This window comes from Bos taurus, chromosome 19, assembly GCF_002263795.3.
Source record: "Bos taurus isolate L1 Dominette 01449 registration number 42190680 breed Hereford chromosome 19, ARS-UCD2.0, whole genome shotgun sequence".
Lineage (NCBI taxonomy): Eukaryota > Metazoa > Chordata > Mammalia > Artiodactyla > Bovidae > Bos > Bos taurus.
Genome location: NC_037346.1, coordinates 27,269,842 through 27,295,059, shown reverse-complemented (window position 1 = coordinate 27,295,059; position 25,218 = coordinate 27,269,842). Strand labels below are relative to the sequence as shown.

The following is a 25,218-nucleotide window of genomic DNA, read 5'->3' as shown; positions in this document are numbered from 1 at the left end:
TTCCACGCACCCCGGCCTGAACTGGGGGCCCTGACACGTGGGTCCAGTGAAGCGCGTCGGAAGAGGGCTGGGAGGTCCCGGTGCGTGGACGGGGCTGAGGCACAGCAGTGGGGGAAATGGATCCAAGATCTTATTTATTCTTTATTTTTAAATTTTAGGCAAGGCTTGCGCAGAAAGGAGAGATCAGAGGAGTGAGTCGGGATCAGGACTGGGGTGTAAGATTTAGCCAAGGCGACCCGGCCTGCCGGGCCACGATAGTGGACAGAGTGAAGGCAAAACTTGGGACCTGAAGAGTTATTGTGTGGCTTAAAGGGGGCCGTCGTCATCCGGCACCCTCTGCAGACCGGCGCCTAACAACACCTCTGGAGATAGTGATGGAAACTGGAGCCCAGTAGATGGAGAGAGCGAAGTGAGGATGGGGCTTCTTGTGGGGTGGAGAGGCAGAGGGTACCTAAGAACCAGGAGTTTGAGCGGAGGAAGAACTCGTGGACATTTGCCAACAGGATGGTTGTCTCAAACCGCCGCTAGATGGTGGTGCTGTTCTGGAAGCATTCCAGTGGGACCCAGAGCAAGTCTAGACAAAGCCTGGCATTTCCCACCCCCACCCCTACCCGACTCCCTCAAGAATTTGGGGCTGGATGGAGAATAAGAAGAAGCTATTCTACCTCTTTAATATCCGTGAATTCAAAGTCCTGGGGGTGAGGGTGGGAAGAAGGGAGAGTCATGAGCTGTCAAACCTGGGGGCAGAGGCAGGCCTCTGTTCCTGACTGTTCCCTGTCCTTTGTCTAATCAGCTCTTGGCCATCTCCAAAGTGTACCCACCCTGGTCTTCCAAGCTCAGAACTACCTTTTACAACACAGTCACAGTTTCACAAGCCCCAGGAAGGTTCCATGTGGAGAGAGGCTAAGTTTGGCCCTCGCCCGAGGGATTACAACACTCAAGATATCCCCCTGGTGTAAATGGAAGACACCTGAGAAAGGGGAGAAAACAGATGCTCAGTGAAGCACAGCCATACAGATAATCTGATTGTTTCCCCTCCCTTATCCAGCTCAACCTTATGTTTGCCTCCTGTAAGGACTAAGGCATTCTGTCCTTCATTCCTCACCTCCGCTTCTATACCCCAGCTTCCAAGCCCCTGCCATAGCTCCCCCACTGGTGCCCCAGGTCAGGGATCTGCTCCCCTCACATGCACATTCCACTGCCCACCCACCTCTCACCTGCACTGTAGCAGCTGTTGTAGGCCCAGTCAGGGTTGGAGGGCATGCTTTGTATGCATCGGAATAGAGTCTCCTGCCTTCCTTGTCCCTCCCGAGATACCATCTGACCCATGGTGAAAGTCTCATCATGAAACAGGACCTGACAGGGAAGGGAGGGGATGCTAAAGAAAGTGGGCTGGCATGGCTCGGGTCCGGACAGCCTCAGGAGCCCTGACAAAGGAGCCGAGGAATGAAGAAGGGCCCTCTAAGTGGGGTATAAATAGGGGTTGAGAAACCTCAGTGCTGGGGTACAAGGCTTTGGGAAAAGACCTCCAGGCCCTCAGGTGAGGCTCGGGATATTTGGGGTTACCTGGCTGTACAGCAGATAAACTCCAGCATCCCAGACTCGAACAACATATCCTTGGGCCTCCAAGCCTCGCCCACGCTGGAGAGCTGGTTGCCACATCACTTCTGTCACATCAGAGTCCTCTGGAGGCAAAGAATGTGGCAGTGAGGATTTCTGTGCACACTCAGACACTTATTCTCTAAGGTTCTCTTTGGCCAATGTGCCAATCCCACACTTCCTAGATCTTGCCCCCCACCCCAAAGCCGTGATTGGAAATAGTGCTCACCCTTGGAGGTAATGTTAATGGGAACGAGATGCAGAACTGAGCGCTTCTCTGGGGAGAGAGAGAGATCTCAGCAGTTGCGAGGCTGTCAGCCCTCCGCCCTCGCCCTGGCTCAGGGTTGCAGTCTCCAGATCCCCCTGCTGTGGATCACCTCCCACCCCTGCTGCACCCCGGAGGCCTCACTCTTATGTTTACGGGTGAGCACTGCTCTCCTTCTCCGGGATCTCTCCCCATTCTCCTGGCCTTCTGTGCCATCAGGGCTCTGCTCATGGAAAGAGGGTCAGGGTTAGGCTAAGATGCAAGGGTCCCAGAAAGCCTTTCCCCAGCCCTACCCCCCACCTCCCACCTACCCCAGGAATGCCTCACATCTCTCCTGCACCTTTCCCCAGCAACCTGAGTCTGGGTACTGGCTCTCCTCCAGAATCTGTTAGGTATGAGAAGCATTAATCTTTAACAATTTCCTTTCCTGGAATGGTTGCTCCCTTGACCTCTAAACCCTGGGACCCTCTCTTGCACCCATTCCAAACTTTGCCGACCAAGCAGCTAGAACCGAGAGACCCAGAGACCGCCCTGCCACGCATCCTTTTCTGCCAGACATGCTTCTTCCCTCACTCACCTGCTCCTGGAGATTCAGCCACGGATTCCCTTCTCCCTTCTCGGAGGGCCCTCCATTCCTCTGCAGCCGGGTCACCTCTCTCCTTAAGGTCTGCAGCTCGGTTTGTTGGGTCAGCAGAACCATGGCGCAAGCCACAGCCCCCAGAGCCGCCCCCCAACTCAACCAGAGGGCAACTGAGAGCGCCGGCTCTCGGACGGGGCCCCCCATGTCTCCCTGGGGCCCTTTGGGGCTTAGCAAGGAAGGAGATGAGGCCGGCATGAGCTGGGGACTCTGCCAACAGCTGTGGTCTCAGGAGTGGGGTGGCAAGGAGGTGACGGGGAGGGTGGGGGTGCAGGCAGTGGTGCAGAAGGGAAGAAGGGCGTTACGCAAGGGAGGAATAAAAAGGAACTTGAGAATAAAAAGAAGGGAGGCGGGAAGCAAGCTGGGGCACTGCTGGTGCTCTTGGCACCCTGCTGCGGGGCCAGCACTGTCCCGAGACCCCTCACCTCCTCCAGCCTCAGAAGAATTTGGTGTTAGTCTCTCTAGGAAGGACAGGGCTGCCAGTGACACCCAGGAGGAGCGGCCAGAGCGCAGGAACCCCGGGGCGGCCCCAGAAGTGGGGGAGGGAAGGTTGGCTGGCTCTGGGGCATGGTGCCAGGAGCCGGGATGGAGAGACATGCTGGGCAGCACCGAGGGTCAAGGGCCGAGAGTGGAAGACCCTCACGCCCAGGCACAGGTGAGATCTCCGGGGCAGTCTGCTCACCGTGACTGAAGGTGGGCGAGGAGGGGAGGAGAGGGGGTCAGTGGGGAGGAGAACCAGGGTCGGGGAAGCAAGGAACTGGCTGAGTTCCGGGGTTAAGGGCAGGCCGGGTGTGTTGGAAGGAGGCCTGCACTACTCTCTCTGCTGAACTTGGCAAGCGGGACTTCCTGTTTCCCCAGAAACGCTCTTACATAAGGCTCTGGACAAATGAGAAAGAGACAGCCGGAGCGCCCCACCACTGTAGGACTCCTGCCTGGACCCTGGGGCGCAGCTTCCCGTGTTCCTGGGCCCTAGTGTCCCACTTCCTGACCCTGAGCCCCCACATCGCGCCTGCTTCCCTGCCCACCCCCCGCTTCCCTGCTCCCTGCGCCAAGTCCCAGCCTAGGCTGGTGCCAGCACCTGCTGCAGGTGCCCAGGCTGCCAAGAGGAAAGGCTGCTGCTCCTCCCAGCCCAGGGATTCCCCACAGGAGGAAGCCCGCCTCCTAGGTAAATCAGGCCACTTCTGCTGGACCTTGGGCAGAGAATTGATTTTTTTTCCCCTGGCAGTTTGCCTTTTGATTCTCTTCTCCTGCCTGGGGCTTCAAGGCACATAGGTCTCCGTGCCCAAGCCTGGATGTCGACCTGGAATTCAGGTGACCGTCGCCCCCCCCCCCCACCTCCCAGACCCCCCCTTCCATTGGCCCTCAGCTACCCTGAGGATACCCCCTAAGCCCCAATAAAGAGAGAAACCATGACTTATTCTCTTTAATATCCACTTATCAACATTTAGTCCCAATAATAATAAAAATAATATCTGTTTTAAAAATCCACAGGGAATTATCAGGGGAGGAGCCTGTCCTGGTCTCTGACCCCTCACATTGGGGAACTCCTGGCCTAGTCCCTGTCTCTCTGGCATCCGGCCCCTCTTAGTGGCTGAAGAGGGGGTATGGAGGACCCATCATCACCCAGAGTACAGTCAACACAGTGTCCTGGGGGGCTGCAGCCAGGGTTGGGGAGTCAGGAGATAAATGGGGCTGGGGAGCTAGTGAGGTGGAGAGCTGGAGGTGGGAAGAGCTGGGAATATTGGTGTGGCATGGACATCACGTGAACCCTGGCAGCCTTCCGGGGAGAGAGGCAGGTCTGGGGGAGGAGCAGCTCAGGGTGGGGCAGAGGGGACAGGGGTGCTCAGAGAGCGGCCGTGGGGACAAGCCACCTGGAAACCAGGGCCCTTCAGTGAACTTGGAAGAGTCCAAAGTAGGTGAGGAAGGGGGCAGCCTTGAGTTGGGTCTGGGGGAGGGTGCGGATCCGCAGGGAAGACCCTCGCCGCAGGCGCAAGAGCCCTGACACTTGGCAGAGACGGAGCTGGGGCCCAGGGGAACTGGCCGCAGTGGCCGAGAATTCCTCCAGGCAGCGCAGGGCCAGCGTGTCATCCACCAGCAAGTCCAGCTTCAGGTAGACAGCCTTCCCCTCATCAAAGTGCACCTGGGGGGGCAGGGGAGGGGCGGAGTCCAGGCCTCTGCTGGCCCTGGGCTTCATCTCAGGTGTCCTTAGAGGCCCAAGGCTCCTCTCAGCCCAAACCCCACGCTCCCCTCCCCACCTTTAACTTGCCCCCAACCCCGAAGCCCAGCCTTTCTCCTTCAGTTCCGGCTTTACCCGTGGAGCCAGGTGGGGCTTACCTGACAGTACAGGTAGTACAGCCCAGCCCGGGTGACCGTAAATTGCCCGGTCTGGCAGTCATAGCGCAGGGGGTTGGAGCTGTTGATTTTGGCCTCCTCCCAGCCACTCACCGTCCCGTCCACACCTGAATGTGGGTGTTCAGAGACAGGGGGAAATCCCTCTATAGAACCTTCTCACACTGGCCAGTGAGACACTGAGTTTATAAACCTTTGGGCCCACTTTACCCAGAAGATATCTAGGAGGCCCGGGACAAGGGAGGAGCCACAGCCTAGGGAGCTGGGAGTGTGATACGAAGTTAGGGGAAGAAACCCGACCTAGAGGACTAGAATGATAGACAGCAAGTTCTCACCAGCTGCTTCTGGAGACAGGAGAAGGACTCAAGAAGCACGGGGGCTTTTATAGGTTGTGTCTGCACCATTTGCTCTTTTACTTGGAGAAGGTATGCATGCATTACTTAAATCATATATAACATGGGTTATTAAAATAAAAAATCAAAAGGGAAAAATATAAAAACAAAAAATTAAAAATAATTTAAAATGGTACCCAAATCTCCATTAATGAATGGATAAGGAAAATTGTGTTAAGTCCATACAATGGGATATTACTCAGCCATAAAAAGAAATGGAGTACTAATGCATGCTACAATGTGGAGGAAACATGAAAACGCCATGCTAAGTGAAAGAAGCTAGTCACAAAGGATCACGTGTTCTATGACTGTCCAGGTGGCGCAACAATCTTTACCAGATTCTGGTAAAGAATCTGCTTGCCCATGAAGGAGACGCAAGACATGGGGGTTGGATCCCTGGGTCTAGAAGATCCCCTGGAGTTGGAAATGGCAACCCACTCCAGTATTCTTGCCTGAAGAATCTCATGGACAGAGGAGCCTGGAGGGCTGCAGTCCATGGGGTCGCAAAGAGTCAGACATGACTAAGCGACTGAACACGCGTGCACATGAAATTTCCAAATAAACAAATACACAGAGACAAAAAGTACATTAGTGGTTGCTTAGGGCTGGAGGGGATCAGGGAAATATAGTGTGGTGGGTGAAGCATACAGGGTTTCTTTTTGAGGTAATGAAAACTCTAAAATTACTGTAGTGATGATCATACAATTCTGTGACTATACTAAAAGCTTAACTGTACATTTTTAAAAGGTGAATTGTATAGTATGTGAATTATATCTCAATAAAGCCGTTAACAATAACAAAACTAGAGTAAAGGTAATTGCAAATTGTAAAGAAGACAAATAATCAAATGACAAAGCAGGGTCTCAAGTGACTTCACAGTCCTCCATGAGCCGCCCCTGTTTACCTCTCAGATCTAATCTCACACATTCCTCCAAGTCACAAGACTCCAGGCCCTCAGGCCCACTTTCTGTTCCTGCCAGGCACCAAGCTCACTGTTTCCACAGGGTTTTTACTGCTCTTGCCTCCCCCCAGGATTCCTCCCTCCCTTCAGTCAGTCTGCTCTGAGTGACCTCCCCAGGCCTCCCAGTCTGAAATATTAATAGCTAGTCTCCATTAAACTCTCCTCCACTCACCGCATCTCTCTCATAGCAGTCACCAAGGACAGAAATCATCTTTATTTCCTTCTGTGATAGTTTGGGGTCTGCCTCCCCCAAGGAGCAGGGGAATTGGTCTGATTACCGCACCCCAGGCCCTGCAGCTGGGCCTGCTCTGAGCACACACCAAGCACATGCTGGTGGGAAGAAAACAGAGGGGAGGAAGAGGCTGTAGAGGCAGCTGTCTCTTGTTTGGGTCCACAGGCTGCTCTCCGGGGCTTCCAGCACCTCATCTCAGTAGCCTGGGAAGCTTCCTTCCCGGCACCCCCATCTTTTGCCTGCCCCGGGGCGCTCTCCTGGTTCCTTTCTCAAGAACATAATGCTCACAGGGCATTTTCATCCCTGCCTATGGGTTGCCTTGGCTTTTGTTTCGCAAGACTCCAATCTGAGTCTCCAGCTTTGCCCCTGCCTGCCCCTCCTGACACTGCTCCCTGCCTGCCGTTAGAGTAACCTCCCCATGCTCCCCACTGCAAACTCACCTAGACCAAAACTGAGCCTGACCCCCCCCCAACCCCAAATTTGCTTGACCGTCTGCATTCCACAATGGGCTCCTGGTCCTACCTCTTATCAAGCACTCAAGCCTCTCTCTCCTTCACCAGCTTTATCCATTGATCACCAGTTCCTAGCAAGTCTGCCACCTAAGTAGCTGTCTCCGTCCCCTGTGTGTGTGGACTCGGCCATTTCTCACTGGGACTCTCTTCAGGCTCCTTCCTCTTTAGGCTCCCTGTTTCCACTGGGAGTAAACTGCCTGCTCCAGTTTACTCGCCACACTACACAGAGCCATAGTGATGTTTCTCAAATGCAGACATGAGACTGTCTCTTCCTGCTTTGACTTCAGAATAACCTCCAGACTCCAACTGTGACCTGGCTCCATATGCTTCTCCAGCCTCACCCCATCCTGCTCTTCTGGATCTGTCTCCTCAACCACATCGAGCCGTCCTCCAGCCTCATCAGACTCTTGGCAGATTCTGGGCTTTTGTACAACTGGCCCTGCCCCTCTGTCCATCTTATACTCACACTTGGGTAAGAGCCCATGCCTCCTTGGGGAAGGGTCCCTGACTCCATTGTAAAGTCTTCCTCTGTACTGGCCATGTGTCTCTTGCTACTTTCATTATTATTCTTGTCATATCACATTGTAATTTACAATTTTAGATGCTTGCCTCCTCTCCTAGACAGCAGTTCCTTGCAAATAGGTCTGGATATTACTCAGTGTGGGCACCTAGCTGGGTCCATACAAACAGTAGCATCTCAGCTCATATGGGCTGAGTCAACAAATGAGTAAATGTCTGGGTAACTGCTAAAATAATGGTCCAGTCAGAAGGGAAGAAAGCTGGCCTGAGGCATGAAGAGTAAGGGAGAGAAGGAGAAAGGGCATTCCTGGCTAGGGAACTAGTTTGAGCTGGTTGTGGCTAAGGGCATGGTGTGCCTGAGACCATGGTATCACTAAATTTCATTCTTTACTGCCCGGCAATCCCCCTTTTTTCCCTGCTAGGCTTGCTTTTCACCGTCCCTCCTGCCCATCTCCCTCAATCTCCAGAGGACCCCGAAGGCATCAGGTAAGGGCTACCTTTTGTCCTCCCACCCAAACCACAAACCGACTTGTTCTCGTGGTCACCGCTGACCCTCTTATGGCGATGAGATGACACGTCCCGTCCCTTTCTTCCTTCTGGAGTCCACCCCCTCCCACCTCCTTGGATGCTGCCTGCAGGTTCCCCCACCCCTGCACTGGCAATCGCCTCTCACTCAATGTCCGCAACACAAGCACAGATAGCTGGATTCAAATCCTGGCCCCACCTCTTAGCATCATCATGACCTGGACAGGTTACCGTCATCTCTGTAAAAAGCAGATGGCTGGATTATCTTCCTTTTAGGACTCTTTCAAGGATTAGGTGAGATTAAAACCTGAATAGGTAGCTATGATTTAGGCAGTATTGCTTAAGGACTGAACTTTTCCTGGACTCACATCCTTCTCTACCTCCTGGCCCATTTCTCTGCTCCTGTCACAGAGAAACTTCTGGAGAGAGTTGTCACTGTCTCTGATTCCTATTTCCGATTTTCTCTTAACCCAGTCCACACTGGCTTCCAACCTAACCACACCAGCCACCGCCCTTGTCAAGGTCACCAGTTGACTTTGAATGTTACTAAATGCAGCGGTCATTTCTCTGTTCTCATCTCATGTGACCACTCAGCTGCATTCAACATAGACAGCCACATCCTCCTTCTTGAAACTATGTCTTCTCTGAGACTCCAGGACACTGCCCTCCTTGGGTTTCTTCCCCTCTCTCTGGCTGCTTCTCAGTCTCTTCTGGATTCTCCCACTCTGCTCCAAGAGCCTCAGGGCTTTCCTTGCAGGACCCCCTTCCCTCGTGGGTGTCTCATCCAGTCCTGTAGCTTTAAATACCATCCATCTGGTGATGACTCCTGACTCTACACACCCTGCCCAGGCCTGAGCCACTCACCAAGTCCAGATAACTATTTGTGAAACTCACTTGTTTATTATTATTTATCCACTTAGTTATTATTAGCTCTCAAATTCAATTATTAATTTACATGCCCCCCCCAACTTATTTCCTTACTAGTTAACACCACTTTAATAAAAGACACCATTATTTCAAAGATGCCCAAGTTAAAAATCTAGAAGTCATTCCTTACCCCCCGCCCCTTAATCCTGCTCCACCAAGTCCTTCTCTTCGAACTACACACTGAATCCATTTACTTCTCTCCGTCTCAGCTGCCAACCCTAGACTAAGTCACTCTCGTATCTTGGCTCCTGGCCTGCCAGATGGAAGGGAATTCCAGGTGAACGAACAGTATGTCCAAAGTCCAGAAGAAGCACATTGGTGGGGAGGGGGTGTCAGCCAACAAGCGTGGAGAGGGCATACGGATGTGCCAGGAAAAGAGGTTGAGACCAGAGCATGGAGAGGATGAAAGCCAAGCAGAAAAGCAATAGAAGAATGAGAGAGATGCTTAAGGAGGCTGAACTTGGCAACACAGGTGGGACACAGTAGGGGTGGGAAAAGTCTAGAATGGGGAAGGAGCTGGAGACTTGAGTTTGAGGTTCTGAGGTCATGGTGCTGAGGTGGGGGTGGGGTGGGGATGGAAAAGAAGATCAGAGATTGGAAATATTTAGAGAAAAATGATCAGAGCACAAAAACTCTTGGAATATGGAGGGGAAAGAAGAGTGAAAAAAATCAAGGATGCTTCTTGGAGATGAGCGAGGGCTGAGGGAGAAGCCGAGCTGGTGTTTTGCTGGGGGGATCTGCCTGGTCTCTGAAAGGGGAAGGGGTCTCCCTGGGGTCCCATGTCTGAGTCGCAGACAAAGTCCAGTTTGGGGAGCCAAGAGAAGCGAGTCCTAAGCATTTTCCTGAACTGGCTTTTGGAGTTTCTGATGTTGAAGGTGGGGATGGGGCTGGGATCAAGGTTTTGGAGGGGGTCCCTTGTCCAGAAGGCCAGGGCTGTGAGGGTAAGAGAAGAGCTCAGAGGCGGATCGGGGCCTCACCTGCCTGTGCTCCATCTTGTCCTGGTCGTGGGCGAACTGTAAGACACAGGAAAGGGGTGGTGAGCCCTGCCCTGCGCCCTGCCACCCCTTCTCCCTGGGCATGGCTCCCCATCACCCACCTTCATAGTGGGCTGCAACTGCTCTGCGCGCCCGTGGTTTCTGGCCTTTAGATGCTGAGGATCAAGGAAAGACAGATGGGCAAAGCAGTCCCCACGTCTGGGGGCTTGGTGGCCAGGAGCTACTCTCTCAGCCCCATTCCCCCCAGTACCCTGGCATCCTTATTCTTGTTCAGTCTCCTGGTCTCAGAACCTCAGGCCGTATCTTCCTCCACAGGTATAGCCACTGATAATTTATCATCCAAAGTGGGATGCTTCTGAGCGCAAGAGGGGATTATTAATCATCACATTGAGCCCACAGGTGTAAGGCTGCAAGCCTGGATACATGGTCACAGGTCACCCCAGTCATAAGTCTTTGCTTTGGGGGGTTTGGGCCTCTGATTCTATACTTTGTCTTCATGAGGACCTCAGGAGCTCTCCTAACTCCTGGCTACCCGCTTTCATATTCAGGGTGGGGTCTGAGTGAGAAGCAGGTCTATGCTATGGAAGGAGCTTCAGAGGGAGGGTCAGAATTCTAGGTTTGAGTCTCTGTGACTGCGAACCCCCCTTTTACTCTCTGTGCCTCAGTTTCTCTACCCATAAGCAAGGATAATGGGTTTTGCTCTGCCTGCTTCACAGGGCTGTTATGATGAACAAAACTGATAGTGAGTCCAGAAGCCACCATGATATGATTCCTAAGGTTGGGATAAAGGGCTGCTCACCATTTCTGCGAGGCCGAACCAGTTTCAGGAAAGGAACAGCATCCTGGCTTTCCTCCGGCTGGGGGTTCAGGTCCTAAGGGTGTTAAGGGCAGAGCTAAACCAGGATCTCACCAGGGACTCCAAAGACACAAGCTAAGACCCACAGGGGGCCCGTCAGGAGAGGCCCAGTCAGCAAGAGGACGAGTCCCTCAGCCAAGAGTGGCCGAGGCCACCTGGAGGCAAGTTCTTGGGGTCAGGGTTCACCCCTCTCCCCAAAACCAGCCACATCCCCCTAGTCTGCTCCCCTCAACCAGCAATTGGTACATCACACACACACGCCCACACCCAGTCAGTGTGCAAAATGAGTACACACCCTGCACACACAGCCAGCATCCCTCTTCCATAGCAGGCTCCTGCATCTCACACTCCCACGTCCCCCACAGCCAATAACACTTCATACTTGGTTGACATCAAGGGGGCACAAACCCTTACACACAGTTGTCGCTCTCTCATGTACCCAGGCATAAGAGAGGTGATGCACACACACCCCACACACATGTCTGGCACAAGCAGGGCACACACTTCCCATGCCGAGCAACCATTGAGCCAGCACCCACCCCCAACTCACCAGCGGGTCCGGGTCTTCCTCTGCCACCAGGTCCCTCTGGGAAGGCTCCTGCTGGGAAGGAGGCAGCGTTACCTTGTCCTTCTCCACCTGACATCTCACCCTCCACCCACCTTCCTGGCCCCTTTTCCCCCCTGCCCACCGGCCCCATCAGATGTTCAGCACAGTCCCAGGGAGGGGTGTGCAGCCGGGCCTCACCTGGGCAAACAGCGATGCCCGGCTCCCCAGGCTGACCACGGCCAGCAGGAGGCCGAGGCAGGCCAGCACCAGGCCCAGGCCCAGCACAAGCGGGGCCAGCAGGGCGGTGCCCGGCTCCCCCCGGCGCTCCCTCCGCCTCTGGATCCGACGGGTGGCCATGGGGCGGGGGCTGTGCCTGCCTCACCGGCCCCCCATCCCTGGACCCAAGGGATCGGGGGAGGGGGAGCCGGCGGGCGGATCTGGCCGGGGAGAGGGAGGGGCCAGGGAAACGGGGCGGGAGCTGTTCGGGGGGGTGGGGGATGAGGACAGGAAACCGGACACTGTGATTAAACTCCGAGCTGGGCCGAGCTCAGTTCACGGAGCGGGGCGCGCGCTGCTGGGCTTGCAGAGCCCAGAGCGGGTCCCGGCCGGAGGCACGCACCTCCCGAGCGCGGAAAAGCGGGGCGATGTGTGTGTGAGTGTGCAGCGGGCGAGCTGGGGTGTGCGGCTGAGCTCTCTGCACGCGGGCGGCCGGCCGGCGGGAGAGAGGGAGCGAGGGTTGAAACAGCAGAAACTCCACGCGGCCTGGGTGCCGGTGGCGGGGCGGGAACACCGCCGCAAGTGCGGCGGGTCTAGTCCTGCCTGAGCGAGATTGCTAAATTAGGCCTGCAGGCCAAGGTGACAAGGCCACATGTGGCTGGTTTTATTATTCCCTCAGTCAACACAGTTGGAGGCCAGGGCACATTCGGATTTTAGCAGCCGCACCTAAAGACATCCTCCTCCTGCAAGTAACGAAAAGAGCTGAGGTCTGGCATTCGTGCAGGCTGGGTTTCTACTTCTTTTAGCAAATCAGTTGGTAGTTGATTTAAACCCCAGGATCCTGCACCTGAGGAGAGCAAGCTTCTAGAACTGTGCGCTGGGAGCTGTGTGCCCCCACCCCCACCCCAAGTGTGTTCCCCAAATGCAGTTCTCTGGAAACACACCAGCCACTTATGCAAATAATAGGGGTTACCTGAGCTCAGCGAGGAGTTACAAGGAGCTCACGGAGGTTCCTTTAAATCGACCCCAGATGGAGTTCCTTGTGCGGAGCCACCTTTAGCAAAACCAAAACACCACGTCTAAGCTAATTGAAGTTTCAGCCTCTCCTAGTAGCAGAGATTTAAACCAATTAGTCTGGAATTTCCCTGATGCACGTTAATGAGGAGGTAGTCTGCTGGATAAGACCCCTGCCCTTCCTCACCCCAAAGGAAAGGTGACCAGGTGACCTTGCCTGAAACAATTCTTTCTTTTCTTTTGCTGATAAACACCTTGTCTCTATAAAAGATCCGTTTATTTCCTTGGAGGGCCTGTCTGCTTGTTAAATGGGATGTTTTCTGATCCCTGATTCGTGAATGTTGAATAAAGCCAATTAGTTCTTCAAATTTACTTGGTGGAAATTTTTCTTTTTTTTTTTTCACGCTCTGCCATACAGCCTGCAGGATCTTAGCTCCCTGACCTGGGATGGAAAACATGCCCCTTCCATTGGGAGTGTGGAGTCTTAACCACTGGACCTCCAGTTTGTTAAGTCTTAACCCTGGACCACCCAAAGCCAAGTTTATTACTTATCCCTTGACAGTCTGACAATACTTCACAGGGAGATAAGTAAGGCCAGGACATTTCTTAAGACTTTGAAATCTGGTTTAAAGCAGGTCTTTGCATGCTAGGGTAGGAACAGGGGTTGGTAGGGTTGGGAAGGGTTGTAATATAATAACTTAGAATCAACAACAGAAAAATGAGGGTTTTCAGGTAAGGGATTCAAATAGTCTAGGATGCAACCTGTCAGTGTTGTAGCCATGCCTTCCGGAAAACAAACTCACTTGGAAGGACAATGCAGATAGTGGAGTGCAGTTTATTACACCGGCGGGCCCAAGGCAGAGTCTCCTCTTAGCCAAGGAACCTGACCAGTTTTTTGTGAAAACCTTGTATACCCTAAGTGAAGCAAAGTTGCTCAGTCATGTCCGACTCTTTGCGACCCCATGGACTGTAGCCTACCAGGCTTCTCAGTCCATGGAATGTTCCAGGCAAGAGTACTGGAGTGGGTTGCCATTTCCTTCTCCAGGGGATCTTCCCAACCCAGGGATTGAACTTGAGTCTCTCGCGTTGCAGGCAGATGCTCTACCGTCTGAGCCACCAGGGAAGCCTCATATACCCTAAGTGTACTTGCTCAAACCCACCTCCCCAAATTCCTTGAAACTAGTCTGGACAAGGTAAAAGAGAGATGGGATCAAAGTTAACCCATGATTCCTGTGTCACAAGACTAGATAAACAGTGGATGTTTATCAATAGGTCTGGGGTCATATCCGGATAAACATAATGGAATTTACCACTTTGTTCTGTTACAGAGATAATTAGCATACTCTTTTAGGCAAAGGAGAATCCAAGTACAAGTCTTGAGGCTCTTTTATCCAGGGGTCTGGTTTTCCATGGGTATGCCATTTCTATAGACACCGGGCACAAAGTTCAGAGTCCTTTGGGAGGGTGACCATGCGTGTAGCCTAATGTTCGCAGCCAGGCCTAAGATGGAGTCCAGCTCTGTCTGTTTCCTCCTTCATTCTCCCATCTTGATGCTCTTAATTCATATTATGAGCATCATTCATAGGGATACATTGAATACATTGTAAAATTCAGGGTTCACAAAGCAGAACTATCAAGGCAACTATAACAATGGTAAATATAGTTTTCCACCAATCGCCCTTCACCCAAGATAGGACCAAAGTCCAGAAAGGAACGTTTTCATTTGACATTGCTTTTACCTGGTTTTTCATGACATCTAAAGCAGTTGATACATTGCCCCATAAGTCAGGAATGCATACACAACATTCAACCTTAATTATAGCACAGGTCCCTCCTTGAGCAGCTGTGAGTATGTCCAAAGCCATTCTATTTTGAATTACTGCTTTTCTCATTTGGATGTGCTCTTCATTTAAGGCTTGGATGGCTTTTGTTTTATCTAGGAGGGCCTGTTTTGTGAAATTAGTCAAGGCTTCTACTTTAATCATAATATCTATTGTCCCTATAGAGGGTATGAATAAGGCAGCAATATACTTATACCACTGAAACACAGATCTTGGCCACCTAGCATGTAAATAAGGTAGATTTACCAGGGCTTGTTGTAGGTTAGGCTTTTGTTACACTGGCATTTATATCAAATGTAACCCTATGACCTGAATCTATTGACTGTAGGTCTGGCTTACACCCAGAGAGCAGGGAAAGATTATGATTGTGTCCCAGAAAAGAGCAGAGTGGTTTAAAATCTCCTTGGCGGAGCGGTGACAGCCACCAGGGAAGTCCATCCATCACAGACAGAGGCATAGCCCCACATACCCAACAGTTGGAAGAATTGTGGAAGTTGGCATAGGAATGTGCACGTTGATGAGACCAAGCAGCAGGAGTTGATTATGTGGCTTCATCCTCAAGGGGCTCGTCTGGGATCATCTTTTCCTTCTTCTTAAGGATGGTCTTAGTCTCTTGAGGGTCAGCGGGTTCCATCTGTGCAGTCAACTCAGCGTTTTCTGGGTCTGCGTGATATGTTCTCTTCACCCTCGTATGATGGATCCAAGGGACAATACCTGCAACTTTAACTGCAGTAGGGGTAGTTAGAATAACAGTATAAGGGCCCTTCCACCGAGGGGCTAGCAAATCAAGTTTCCAAACTTTGACCCATATTTGGTCACCAGGCATAAACTCATGAATCTGTTCCCCAAGGGGGAATGGCACCCTTTCTTGTACAAACTTAGTTACCCGATTTATTACCTTACCCAGTTCCATCTGCTACAAAATCCTATCCCCCCTTACCTGAGGCAAATTTGTTAACACCTGTCTTATTATGGGACGGGGCCTCCCATACACAATTTTGTACGGAGAAGAACCTTGGGACTGTGGCATCCTGAGTCTGAGCAGAGCAATCGGAAATAAGTCCATCCAGGAGCAGTCAGTCTCTATGATCCACTTGGAGAGTCTCTTTAATGGCCGGTTGGTTCATTTCACCATCTCAGAACTCTGGGCCTATATGCAGTGTGCAGTTTCCATTTGATGTTTATAGTTTTGTTTACTTGTTGTCCTAAATCAGCTACAAAAGCCGGGCCATTGTCTGATCCAATGCTGGTAGGAAATCCAAATCTGGGAACTATTTCCCTAAGCAGGCACCGGGCTACTTCTGATGTTCTTTCAGTCCAGGTAGGAAAGCTTCTACCATCCCGAAAACGTACATACCATGACCAGCAGGTAATGGTAGTGTCGATGAGGTTTCATTTCAGTGAAGTCCACTCCCAGGTGTTCAAAGGGCAGTGTGCCTTTCAGCTGAATACCAGGAGGTTTTTGTCTGAACACCGAGAGGCAGCATTAACCTGTGGGCAGGCAGCATGGCCTAGGTGGGTCGCGTGGTGTGTTTGGCTTACCAGAGTGTGTGCCAGCTCCTCCAGTACCAACAATTTGCCACTTGGCAATTCCCACCATCCCTTTTCAGTCTTGATGGCCCCTTCCACTTTGGCTAACCTGACAGCCGTTGTCCTTGTTTTATGAGGCTAGTGCCATCAGTATATAGGACCCAACTAGGGTCTGGAACCTTGTGTCCTTCTTTCAAACAAACCTCAGAGACCTTACCTCCTCCTTGCAGATCTGTGCCTTCTTCTTCGACACCCGGTAACCTGCTTCCATCAGCAGCTGGAGCAGTGCTTTTTTCCCTTCCCAACATTTTTCCTTGGTCTCGGCAGCCAGCAGCAGGTCATCCCCATATTGTAGGAACCAATATCCATACTCTTCCAGATGGGATGAGTTCAGGTCAGAAGCCAAGGCTTCCCCAAAGATGGTTGGGGAATTTTTAAACCCTTGTAGGGGAGTCCAGATGAGCTGTTATTTGGTGCCCCCGACTGGATCTTCCCATTCAAAGGCAAAGATGGGCTGTGACGCTGGGGTGAGGTATATGCAGAAGAAGGCATCCTTGAGATCTAGGCAAGTATAAACTTTAGTCCTTGGCGGGAGGAGGCTAAGTAAGGTATAGGGGTTTGGAATAGTGGGGTGTAAAGTCACAGTAGCCTAGTTGACTAGCCTGAGATCTTCTACAGGCCTATAGTCCTGTCCTTCTTCCTTTTTGACTGGCAGGATCGGTGTATTCCAAGCCGACTGGCACTCTACTAGAGTGCCCGCCTGTTTTAATCTATTGATGTGGGGCAGTATGCCAGCCCAAGCCTCTATCGGTAGCGGGTACTGGCGCTTTGTAACTGGGATGGTGCCTGGTTTGAGTTCTATTATCACTAGGGCTTGATGTTTAGCCAGCCTGGGGGGAGGGGGGGTTATCTTCCACCCAGACCTCAGGGAATAATTGAGTTAGCTCTCTCTCATGCTCTCCTGGCCCACCTGATTCTTCCTTCAGAGGCTCATGCAACCTCCAGTCATCTTGGGGGGTCTTGAGAGAGAGAGCAAATAAGTCATAGTGCCCATCTGGAAGGTGGGCCTCTCCTCGGGAGAAAGTCACTTGTGCTCCTAGTTTAGAGAGCAAGTCTCTTCCCAACAGGGGTACTGGGACCTCAGAATGTAGAGGAATTCATGAATCACTTGGTGCCCCGCCATCCGACATTTTCTGGGCTGGCAAAACGATTTACTCATCTCTTCTCCCGATACCCCAGTTACAGCGGTAATCTTTTTGGACAGTGGTGCCACAGGCTTTGTTACTACTGACAGTTCTGTTCCTGTATCCACCATGAAGTAACTGTTTGGTCCCCCACTTTTAAGGTTACCATGGGCTCTCGGGGACCTGATATCTCTGAGCCCTGGCAGCCCTATTTAATTTCCAAGCCAGCAAGCCCCACAGCTGCGGGAGCTTCCTCTTCTTTTCTTGCCCTAGGGAATTTATTCTTCCAGTGGCCAAAACCTCCGCACTAGGCACACTGGTTTGTCTGTAATGGGGCCTCCGTTAGAACCCGCTGAAGGACTGTCCTGTCCCTGGGGCAGAGGAGGTTTCCAGAGGGCCAGAGATAGACTTTCCCAGAGCAGCAGCTAGCATTGCAAACCTCTTGTCTGTTCCCTCCGGCTCTCTGGCAGAGCTCAGTGTCTGCTTAATTCCAACGTCTCCCTCCCCTTCCTGTCAAACTCACCGGGAAAAGCGGGTATAGCTTGGGCTGTTCGGCTGGAGCCAGATCCTGGAAGTGTTGGCCAGAGGCTTCTGCCACCAGATCGGAGCCTGCCAAGGTGGCGTCTCTACGACTGTGGGAGAGCTGGTGGTGGAGCAGCAGCTGCTGCAGGAACTTCACCTGGCCCTGGATCTGGAATTAAGGCGGCCTCCGTCCTGGTGGAGCACTGGGCCGGTGGGCGAGTCATCCAGTATGGGGGAGGGGCAGGTTATCCTTGTCCAAATCCTGCCAGATCCCAGAGGGAGAAGGGGGATCGGCGTGTCTTCACCTGCCGGTCAGCAAGGCCGAACCAGAACACAACGTGGTCCAAGACTGTTTCTACCTTAAAGTCCGTTCTGCCTTGGTGGGCTTGATCAGGTGAGGATGAAAACATAGATGGGTTAAATATCCCATGTCCCAGGCCGTCTCCGGAAAAGCCAGTTCATACTCACTTATGTATCCCCCTTCTTCTAGCCTGACAATTCCAAGGGGGTCAAGCATTTCACAGCAGACGGGACACCTCCTGGGGGAGGGCAGAATATGAACATACAACGACAAGTTTCCTATCCTAAAAATCCCCTGGCGATCACTGGTAATAATTTTCCCTGAGATGGAGTGGACACACCTCCTTAATGACCTTGGCAAATTCCCTTCCTAAGCCCTAGCACACTGGTCGACCTGTGTACCAAGGAATCGCCGCCTGCCTATTCCAGGCTCCTGTGGGTCCCTGCTCCTTCTAGTCCCTCCCAGGGGGGTGATCAGGCCCCCTCTTCCACCTGGGTTCCTCCTCACCTGAGCGCTCAGTTTCCCTGCTGCTGTCCACTACCTGCTAACATGAAAGGTCCAGGCATTGAGACCCAGAATCCCTCCAGAAGGGCAAGGCATCTTCCCCCCTCTAGAAGATTCAAGCTGCAAGGCCTAGAAGAAGTCCCAAATGGGACTTGTCTCCTCAAAGTGAGGAGTTTCCTGGCCAATGCACCAAATGTTGTAGCCACGCGTTCCGGGAAACAAACTCACTCAGAAGGACAATGCAGATAGTGGAGTGCAGTTTATTACACCGGCGCGCCCAAGACACAGTCTCCTCTTAGCCAAGGACCCCGACCAGGTTTTGTGAAAACCTTATATACCCTAAGTGTACTTGCTCAAACCCACCTCCCCAAATTCCTTGAAACTAGTCTGGACAAGGTAAAGAGAGATAGGATCAAAGTTAACCCATGATTCCTGTGTCACAAGACTAGATAAACAGTGGATGTTTATCAGTAGGCCTGGGGTCATATCCTGATAAACATAATGGAATTTACCACTTTGTTCTGTTACAGAGATAATTAGCATACTCTTTTAGGCAAAGGAGAATCCAAGTACAAGTCTTGAGGCTCTTTTATCCAGGGGTCTGGTTTTCCATGGGTATGCCATTTCTATAGACACCGGACACAAAGTTCAGAGTCCTTTGGGAGGGTGACCATGCATGTAGCCTAATGTTCGCAGCCAGGCCTAAGATGGAGTCCAGCTCTGTCTGTTTCCTTCTTCATCAGTTGATGCCTTCTGTTGAAGAGCTAATGGGTCTTACCGGAAGTTCCTGGAATAAGCAGTAAAGTTAATTTGGAACATTCATCTTCCTGGGCAAAAGTCTCTTGGAAAAATAAACTGACAATTGACCATCAACTCTCCCTATCCCTACTGAAGCCTTTCAGTTGATATATCCTATCTTGATTCACAAAGAATTTCTAGGCCAAATTTCTACCAGGGAGAGATGTAGAGAAGAAATAATATAATTGAGGATACCTCAGTTCAATCGCTCAGTTGTGTCCGACTCTTTGGGACCCCATGGACTGCAGCATGCCAGGCTTTCCTATCCATCACCAACTCCCGGAGCGTACTCAAACTCTTGTCCATCGAGTTGGTGATGCCATCACTGAGGATACCTAGGTGCTTCTTTATCACGTATTACCAATGATCACCAGGCATATAAGGAGAATCTGCATGCAAAGAAAGACGAAAATAAGCAAAAAAAAAAACAAAACAAAAGGTAACACAAGAAAAAAGAGATAATCCAGAGTACAAAGAGAAAGATCTAATATACTTTGAGATTCAGGAAGACAAAACATCCATAAAAAAAGAACAGGATGCTGTATGAAAGAGAAACAGAGAACAAGAATTATTTTGCAGGGACTAAAAATGTGGTTGCAAAAGTAAAATGTTCATTAGAAGGATTAAAACATAGAGTTGGGGGGGTGGATTTCTAAAAATAATAGAGCAAGGTGGCCCAGTGGTCCACAGGGGACCAGATTCTCCCTGGTCTGGGAGGATTCCACATGCTGGGAGGCCACTAAGCCCACGTGCTGCGACTACTGACGCCCACGAGCCCGAGAGCCCACGAGCCACAAGAGAAGCCACCACAATGAGAAACCCGAACTCCAAACCAGAGTAGCCCCTGCTCACTGCAACTGGAGAAAGCCTGCACTCAGCAATGAAATCCCAGGACAGCCAAAATAAATAAATACAACTTGAAAAAATATAGAGAGCAAAAGAGTGACAAATGGAAATCAGAGAAGAGACAGCAAACACAGAAGACAAATCCAGAAGGATCGTACAACTATTAGGAACCCCAGAAAAATAATAATGAATAAATTGAAGGGAAGGAAAATATCTTAGAAAAGAATAAGAGATAACTTCAAGACTAAAACTAATGTCTCCATTCTGAAAGGGTTTATTGTGTGCTCAAGATAATGAATGAAAAATCATCTGTATCTAGATACTTCCTTATGAAATTTCAGAATATCAGGAATAAAGGGAAGATGATAAACATTCTAAAGAGAAAAACTATTCATCTCTAAAGGAACAAGAATCAAAATGGCCACAAACTTTGCATCAATAACACTGAATCCTAGAAGATTAAATGGAGAAATGCCTGTACAATTTTGAGAGAAATGAATTTCTATCTAGAATTCTATATCCAGTCAAACACATAAAGGCTTGTTTTGACGTGCAGAGTTGGCTTCTACACTCCTAGAAAGTTGAGGGTGTATACCAGGAAATGTGGTAGCGAACCAGAAAGAAGACAAAATAGGACACAGGAAGCAGCGGATCTAAGCCCAAAGATCAGTGCATGAAGATGCCAGGATGATGACTGTGGAGCAAACTTAAGGAGTAATGGGTTCTAATTGGAGGAAGAGGCAAATGGAGCTTGAACTGAATAAATGGTGTGAACAATCACTTGGGGAAAAAAAAAGATATGGTATATGTAAGGAATACAAGAAGAAAGAAAAGTCATCAGAATCTCTAGGAAAAGGCCAAAACTGAAAAAGAAATTCTTGATATAAACGATAGGCAAGATATAATATGACATGATGGTGTTTAACTGACCTAGTATTAATTTAATTGAATTGACCATGTGCTTGAAACATTCTCCTGGGTTGTAGAATTGAAGGCAAGGTATAGAAAATACATACACACTGAGGAAACCAGAAGGGAAAGAGACACGTGTACCCCAATGTTCATCGCAGCACTGTTTATAATAGCCAGGACATGGAAGCAACCTAGATGTCCATCAGCAGATGAATGGATAAGAAAGCTGTGGTACATATACACAATGGAGTATTACTCAGCCATTAAAAAGAATACATTTGAATCAGTTCTAATGAGGTGGATGAAACTGGAGCCTATTATACAGAGTGAAGTAAGCCAGAAGGAAAAACATAAATACAGTATACTAACGCATATATATGGAATTTAGAAAGATGGTAACAATAACTCTGTATACGAGACAGCAAAAGAGACACTGATGTATAGAACAGTCTTATGGACTCTGTGGGAGAGGGAGAGGGTGGGAAGATTTGGGAGAATGGCATTGAAACATGTAAAATATCATGTAGGAAACGAGTTGCCAGTCCAGGTTCGATGCACGATGCTGGATGCTTGGGGCTGGTGCACTGGACGGCCCAGAGGGATGGTATGGGGAGGGAGGAGGGAGGAGGGTTCGGGATGGGGAACACATGTATACCTGTGGCGGATTCATTTTGATATTTGGCAAAACTAATACAATTATGTAAAGTTTAAAAATAAAATAAAATTAAATATACAAATCCAAAAAAAAAAAAGAAAATATAATCCTGCCCATTGTTTGGCCTGAGTGCGATCAGTATTGACAAGTACTGTTCATTAGACCTCAACCTTTAGAATCAATGTAGAAAAATCTGGAAGATTTTGTTTTGGTGGCTGGAATGATTGTAAATACTCAAAATCTTGAATAAGTAAATGAAAGGCTGGGAAAAATTTGCATGTGGAAGTGTGGAGAGAATGAGGAGTTATAAACTGGCCTCTCACTAGAGATACCAAGGAAAAGAGATGGAACTAAAATATAATAATTTATTTGAAAGCAAAAATAGGGAAATCCTTAGTGGTCCAGTAGTTAGGGGGCTTCTTCCCTCATGGCTCAGATGGTAAAGAATCTGCCTGCAACACAGGAAGTGAGAGATCGATGAAGGTGAAGGTGAAGGTGAAAGTCTCTCAGTCGTGTCTGAGACTCTTTGTGATCTCATGGCCTTAGTCCATGGAATTCTCCAGGCCAGAATACTGGAGTGGGTAGCATTTCCCTTCTCCAGGTGATCTTCCCAACCCAGGGATGGAACCCAGAATCTCCCGCAGGTGGATTCTGTACCAGCTAAGCCCAAGAATACTGGAGTGGGTAGCCTATCCCTTCGCCAGTGGATCTTCCCGACCCAGGAATCAAACCAGGGTCTCCTGCATCGCAGGTGGATTCTTTACCAACTGAGCTATGAGGGAAGCCCAAGACAGGAGACCTGGGTTCAGTCCCTGGGTCAGGAGGCTCCCCTGGAGACGGGAATGGCTACCTACTCCAGTAATCTTGCCTGGAGAATTCCATGGACAGAGGAACCTGGCAGGCTGCAGTCCATGGGGTCGCAAAGAGTCAGGGACTAACATTTTCACTTTCCAGTGGTTAGAACCCTGTATTTTTATTACCAAGGGCCAGGGGTTCAATCCCTGGTCAAGGAATTAAGATCCCACAAGCCGTGAGGTCTGGCCAAAAAATTAAATTAAAAATAATAATAAAAATGAAAACAAAATAATAATATAGATAGTCATCATTGGGAAGAAGAGAGGAAGAGGGAATGTAAATGAGTTAAATGCCTCATGTTTTATATTGGAACGTCAATAGTCACTGAAATCAGAATACAAAGAAATAAAGTATGGGCATTTGAGCTAGGATTTTTGGAAATAGCTTCCAGAAGAAACAAAAATAGAAACTGTTAAAAAGGGTTGCCTCTAGGTCGAGGGAGTGGGGTGGGCTGGAACAGGATGGGCAGGGGTGAGGCTCTTTTGTTTCTCAGGGTAATGGCCTCTGTTCTGCTTGATTCCTTATCAGTGAATGCAGCATTTTATTTGGAAAAAGAGAGAAATTGCAAATCTGGAAGCCTTGCTGAGGAGAGAAAGTCATTTCCCACCTGGGCCAGGTCTGTGATCACACCTGCTAGTGGAAAAAACAGCAGGTTTGGACCCTTGGAGACAACAGATCACCCTCAGAGCCTTTAACTTGAGCTTGAAAAATTAATTCAATGCACTTAACCTTTTTGTTCTTGGTTTGCGGCCAAAATTAAAATTAACTTGCATTTTTCTGGACACTGATCGGAAGTGACTTGGGAAATGTGTAGGAAAAATACTGAGAGGAAATCTGCCAGCGTGGGTTTTTTTTCCTTTGTCTTTTTACACTTTTCTTCTCAAGTTTTCTACAATTATGATGAGGGGAAATGAGATTTTCTTTTTTAAAGAGGCCCAGTTTTATTAATACCACTTCAGTGCAAAGAAGGAATTTCACATGGTCTGTAAGGGTGGCGGCTGTCTGCTTTGCTGGCCACCATATTTTCAGCACCAGCAAAAGCTTGCTGAAAGAATAAATACAATCTAACCTCCTGGGCTGGCAGTGACCAGGGAATATTTATTGGTGGGAGCAGCCTGGGAGTGGAGAGTAACAATCCTGACTGAGAAGGTTCCTAGGAGGGGGAACTTGTGATGCTATACCTGGAACAATCCCAGGCAACAGGAATGAATTGGTACCAAGCCTAGGAGAGGACTAGCTATTCATAACCACCCTCCCAAGCCACCACCCCACACACTTCTGGTCAAAATTTGTATGCTCAAAACCTAATCAATTAAGAAAACAACTGAAATCCTCCACTCCTATTCCCCATCCTCAGCCTTCCCCAGACATTCAAAACCATCCCTTTGCTGATGATTCCTGGCCCTCCCTCCTACGCCTCCCCCCACCCATCAGCCAGCTGAACCAATGCTCCACCAAAGACCTCTCCTCCTTTTTAAAAAAATTATTTATTTTTAATTGGAGGATAATTGCTTTACAATGTTATGTTGGTTTATGCCATACATCAACATGAATCAGCCATAGGTATACACATGTCCCACCCCTCTAGGTTGTCAGAGAGCACCTGGATTTGAGCTTCCTGTCATAGAGCAAATTCCCATTGGTTGCCTATTTTACATATGGTCATATATATATATATATTTCTATGCTACATTCTCAATTCATCCCACCTTCTCCTTCCCTTACTGTGTACACAAGTCTGTTTTCTATATCTTCATCTCCATTCAGTACAGTTGAGTTCAGTTCAGTTCAGTCGCTCAGTCATGTCCAACTCTTTGCGACCCCATGAATTGCAGCACACCAGGCCTCCCTGTTCATCACTAACTCCCGGAGTTCACTCAAACTCACATCCATTGAGTCGGTGATGCCATCCAGCCATCTCATCCTCTGTCATCCCATTCTCCTCCTGCCCCCAATCCCTCTCAGCATCAGAGTCTTTTCCAATGAGTCAACTCTTCTCATGAGGTGGCCAAAGTACTGGAGTTTCAGCTTTAGCATCATTCCTTTGAAAGAACACCCAGGACTGATCGCTTTTAGAATGGACTGTTTGGATCTCCTTGCAGTCCAAGGGACTCTCAAGAGTCTTCTCCAACACCACAGTTCAAAAGCATCAATTCTTAAGTGCTCAGCTTTCTTCACAGTCCAACACTCACATCCATACATGACCACAGGAAAAACCATAGCCTTGACTAGACGGACCTTTGTTGGCAAAGTAATGTCTTTGCTTTTGAATATGCTATCTAGGTTGGTCATAACTTTCCTTCCAAGGAGTAAGCATCTTTTAATTTCATGGCTGCAGTCACCATCTGCAGTGATTTTGGAGCCCAGAAAAATAAAGTCTGACACTGTTTCCACTGTTTCCCCATCTATTTCCCATGAAGTGATGGGACCAGATGCCATGATCTTAGTTTTCTGAATGTTGAGCTTTAAGCCAACTTTTTCACTCTCCACTTCCACTTTCATCAAGAGGCTTTTGAGTTCCTCTTCACTTTCTGCCATAAGGGTGGTGTCATCTGCATGTCTGAAGTTACTGATATTTATCCCAGCAATCTTGATTCCAGCTTGTGCTTCTTCCAGCTCAGCGTTTCTCATGATGTACTCTGCATATAAGTTAAATAAGCAGGGTGACAATATACAGCCTTGACGTACTCCTTTTCCTATTTGGAACCAGTCTGTTGTTCCATG

At 49.7% G+C, this 25,218-nt stretch overlaps 3 protein-coding genes and 1 long non-coding RNA gene across 7 annotated transcripts; 1 reads left to right on the top strand and 3 right to left on the bottom strand.

Moving 5' to 3' along the window:
- Positions 1 to 118: 118 nt before the first annotated feature.
- On the bottom strand, positions 119 to 2,982 carry TNFSF13 (TNF superfamily member 13). The gene is made up of 6 exons (NM_001034647.2): positions 2,442 to 2,982; positions 2,009 to 2,087; positions 1,829 to 1,876; positions 1,567 to 1,685; positions 1,218 to 1,356; positions 119 to 970 (listed from the first exon to the last, which is right to left on the bottom strand). The coding sequence occupies exons 1-6, from the start codon at positions 2,697 to 2,699 to the stop codon at positions 861 to 863; spliced, it is 753 nt and encodes a 250-aa protein (NP_001029819.1). The 5' UTR covers positions 2,700 to 2,982; the 3' UTR covers positions 119 to 860.
- LOC107131516 (uncharacterized) lies at positions 2,698 to 3,914 on the top strand. The gene is made up of 2 exons (XM_015458765.2): positions 2,698 to 3,156; positions 3,360 to 3,914. Exons 1-2 carry the CDS (start codon positions 2,698 to 2,700, stop codon positions 3,771 to 3,773), a joined length of 873 nt encoding a protein of 290 aa, XP_015314251.2. The 3' UTR covers positions 3,774 to 3,914.
- On the bottom strand, positions 3,910 to 11,753 carry TNFSF12 (TNF superfamily member 12). Of its 4 annotated transcripts, none has more exon segments than NM_001205143.2 (7): positions 3,910 to 4,641; positions 4,836 to 4,960; positions 9,896 to 9,931; positions 10,015 to 10,068; positions 10,713 to 10,785; positions 11,320 to 11,367; positions 11,515 to 11,753. In NM_001205143.2, coding segments are annotated over 7 exon segments (747 nt in total). In that variant the 5' UTR covers positions 11,674 to 11,753; the 3' UTR covers positions 3,910 to 4,389.
- A 6,921-nt stretch (positions 11,754 to 18,674) lies between these two features.
- On the bottom strand, positions 18,675 to 19,646 carry LOC112442635 (uncharacterized). The gene is made up of 2 exons (XR_003030846.2): positions 19,422 to 19,646; positions 18,675 to 19,215 (listed from the first exon to the last, which is right to left on the bottom strand). It is a non-coding gene; the product is annotated as an uncharacterized lncRNA (long non-coding RNA).
- Between the last annotated feature and the right edge of the window lie 5,572 nt (positions 19,647 to 25,218).

What these genes read in the sequence shown, in the direction of transcription:
- TNFSF13 (NM_001034647.2), bottom strand. Translation starts at nt 2,699, where the DNA reads ATGCCGGCCTCATCTCCTTCCTTGCTAAGCCCCAAAGGGCCCCAGGGA. An exon ending in GGCTGAATCTCCAGGAGCAG is followed by an intron (nt 2,088 to 2,441) that starts GTGAGTGAGGGA and finishes TTCCATGAGCAG; the next exon opens with AGCCCTGATGGCACAGAAGG. An exon ending in CAACAGCTGCTACAGTGCAG is followed by an intron (nt 971 to 1,217) that starts GTGAGAGGTGGG and finishes CCCCTTTCTCAG; the next exon opens with GTGTCTTCCATTTACACCAG.
- LOC107131516 (XM_015458765.2), top strand. Translation starts at nt 2,698, where the DNA reads ATGAGCTGGGGACTCTGCCAACAGCTGTGGTCTCAGGAGTGGGGTGGC. An exon ending in ACCCTCACGCCCAGGCACAG is followed by an intron (nt 3,157 to 3,359) that starts GTGAGATCTCCG and finishes CTGTTTCCCCAG; the next exon opens with AAACGCTCTTACATAAGGCT.
- TNFSF12 (XM_010815978.4), bottom strand. Translation starts at nt 11,673, where the DNA reads ATGGCCACCCGTCGGATCCAGAGGCGGAGGGAGCGCCGGGGGGAGCCG. An exon ending in GGGCATCGCTGTTTGCCCAG is followed by an intron (nt 11,371 to 11,514) that starts GTGAGGCCCGGC and finishes CCTCCTTCCCAG; the next exon opens with CAGGAGCCTTCCCAGAGGGA. An exon ending in AGTTGCAGCCCACTATGAAG is followed by an intron (nt 9,932 to 10,014) that starts GTGGGTGATGGG and finishes TGTGTCTTACAG; the next exon opens with TTCGCCCACGACCAGGACAA.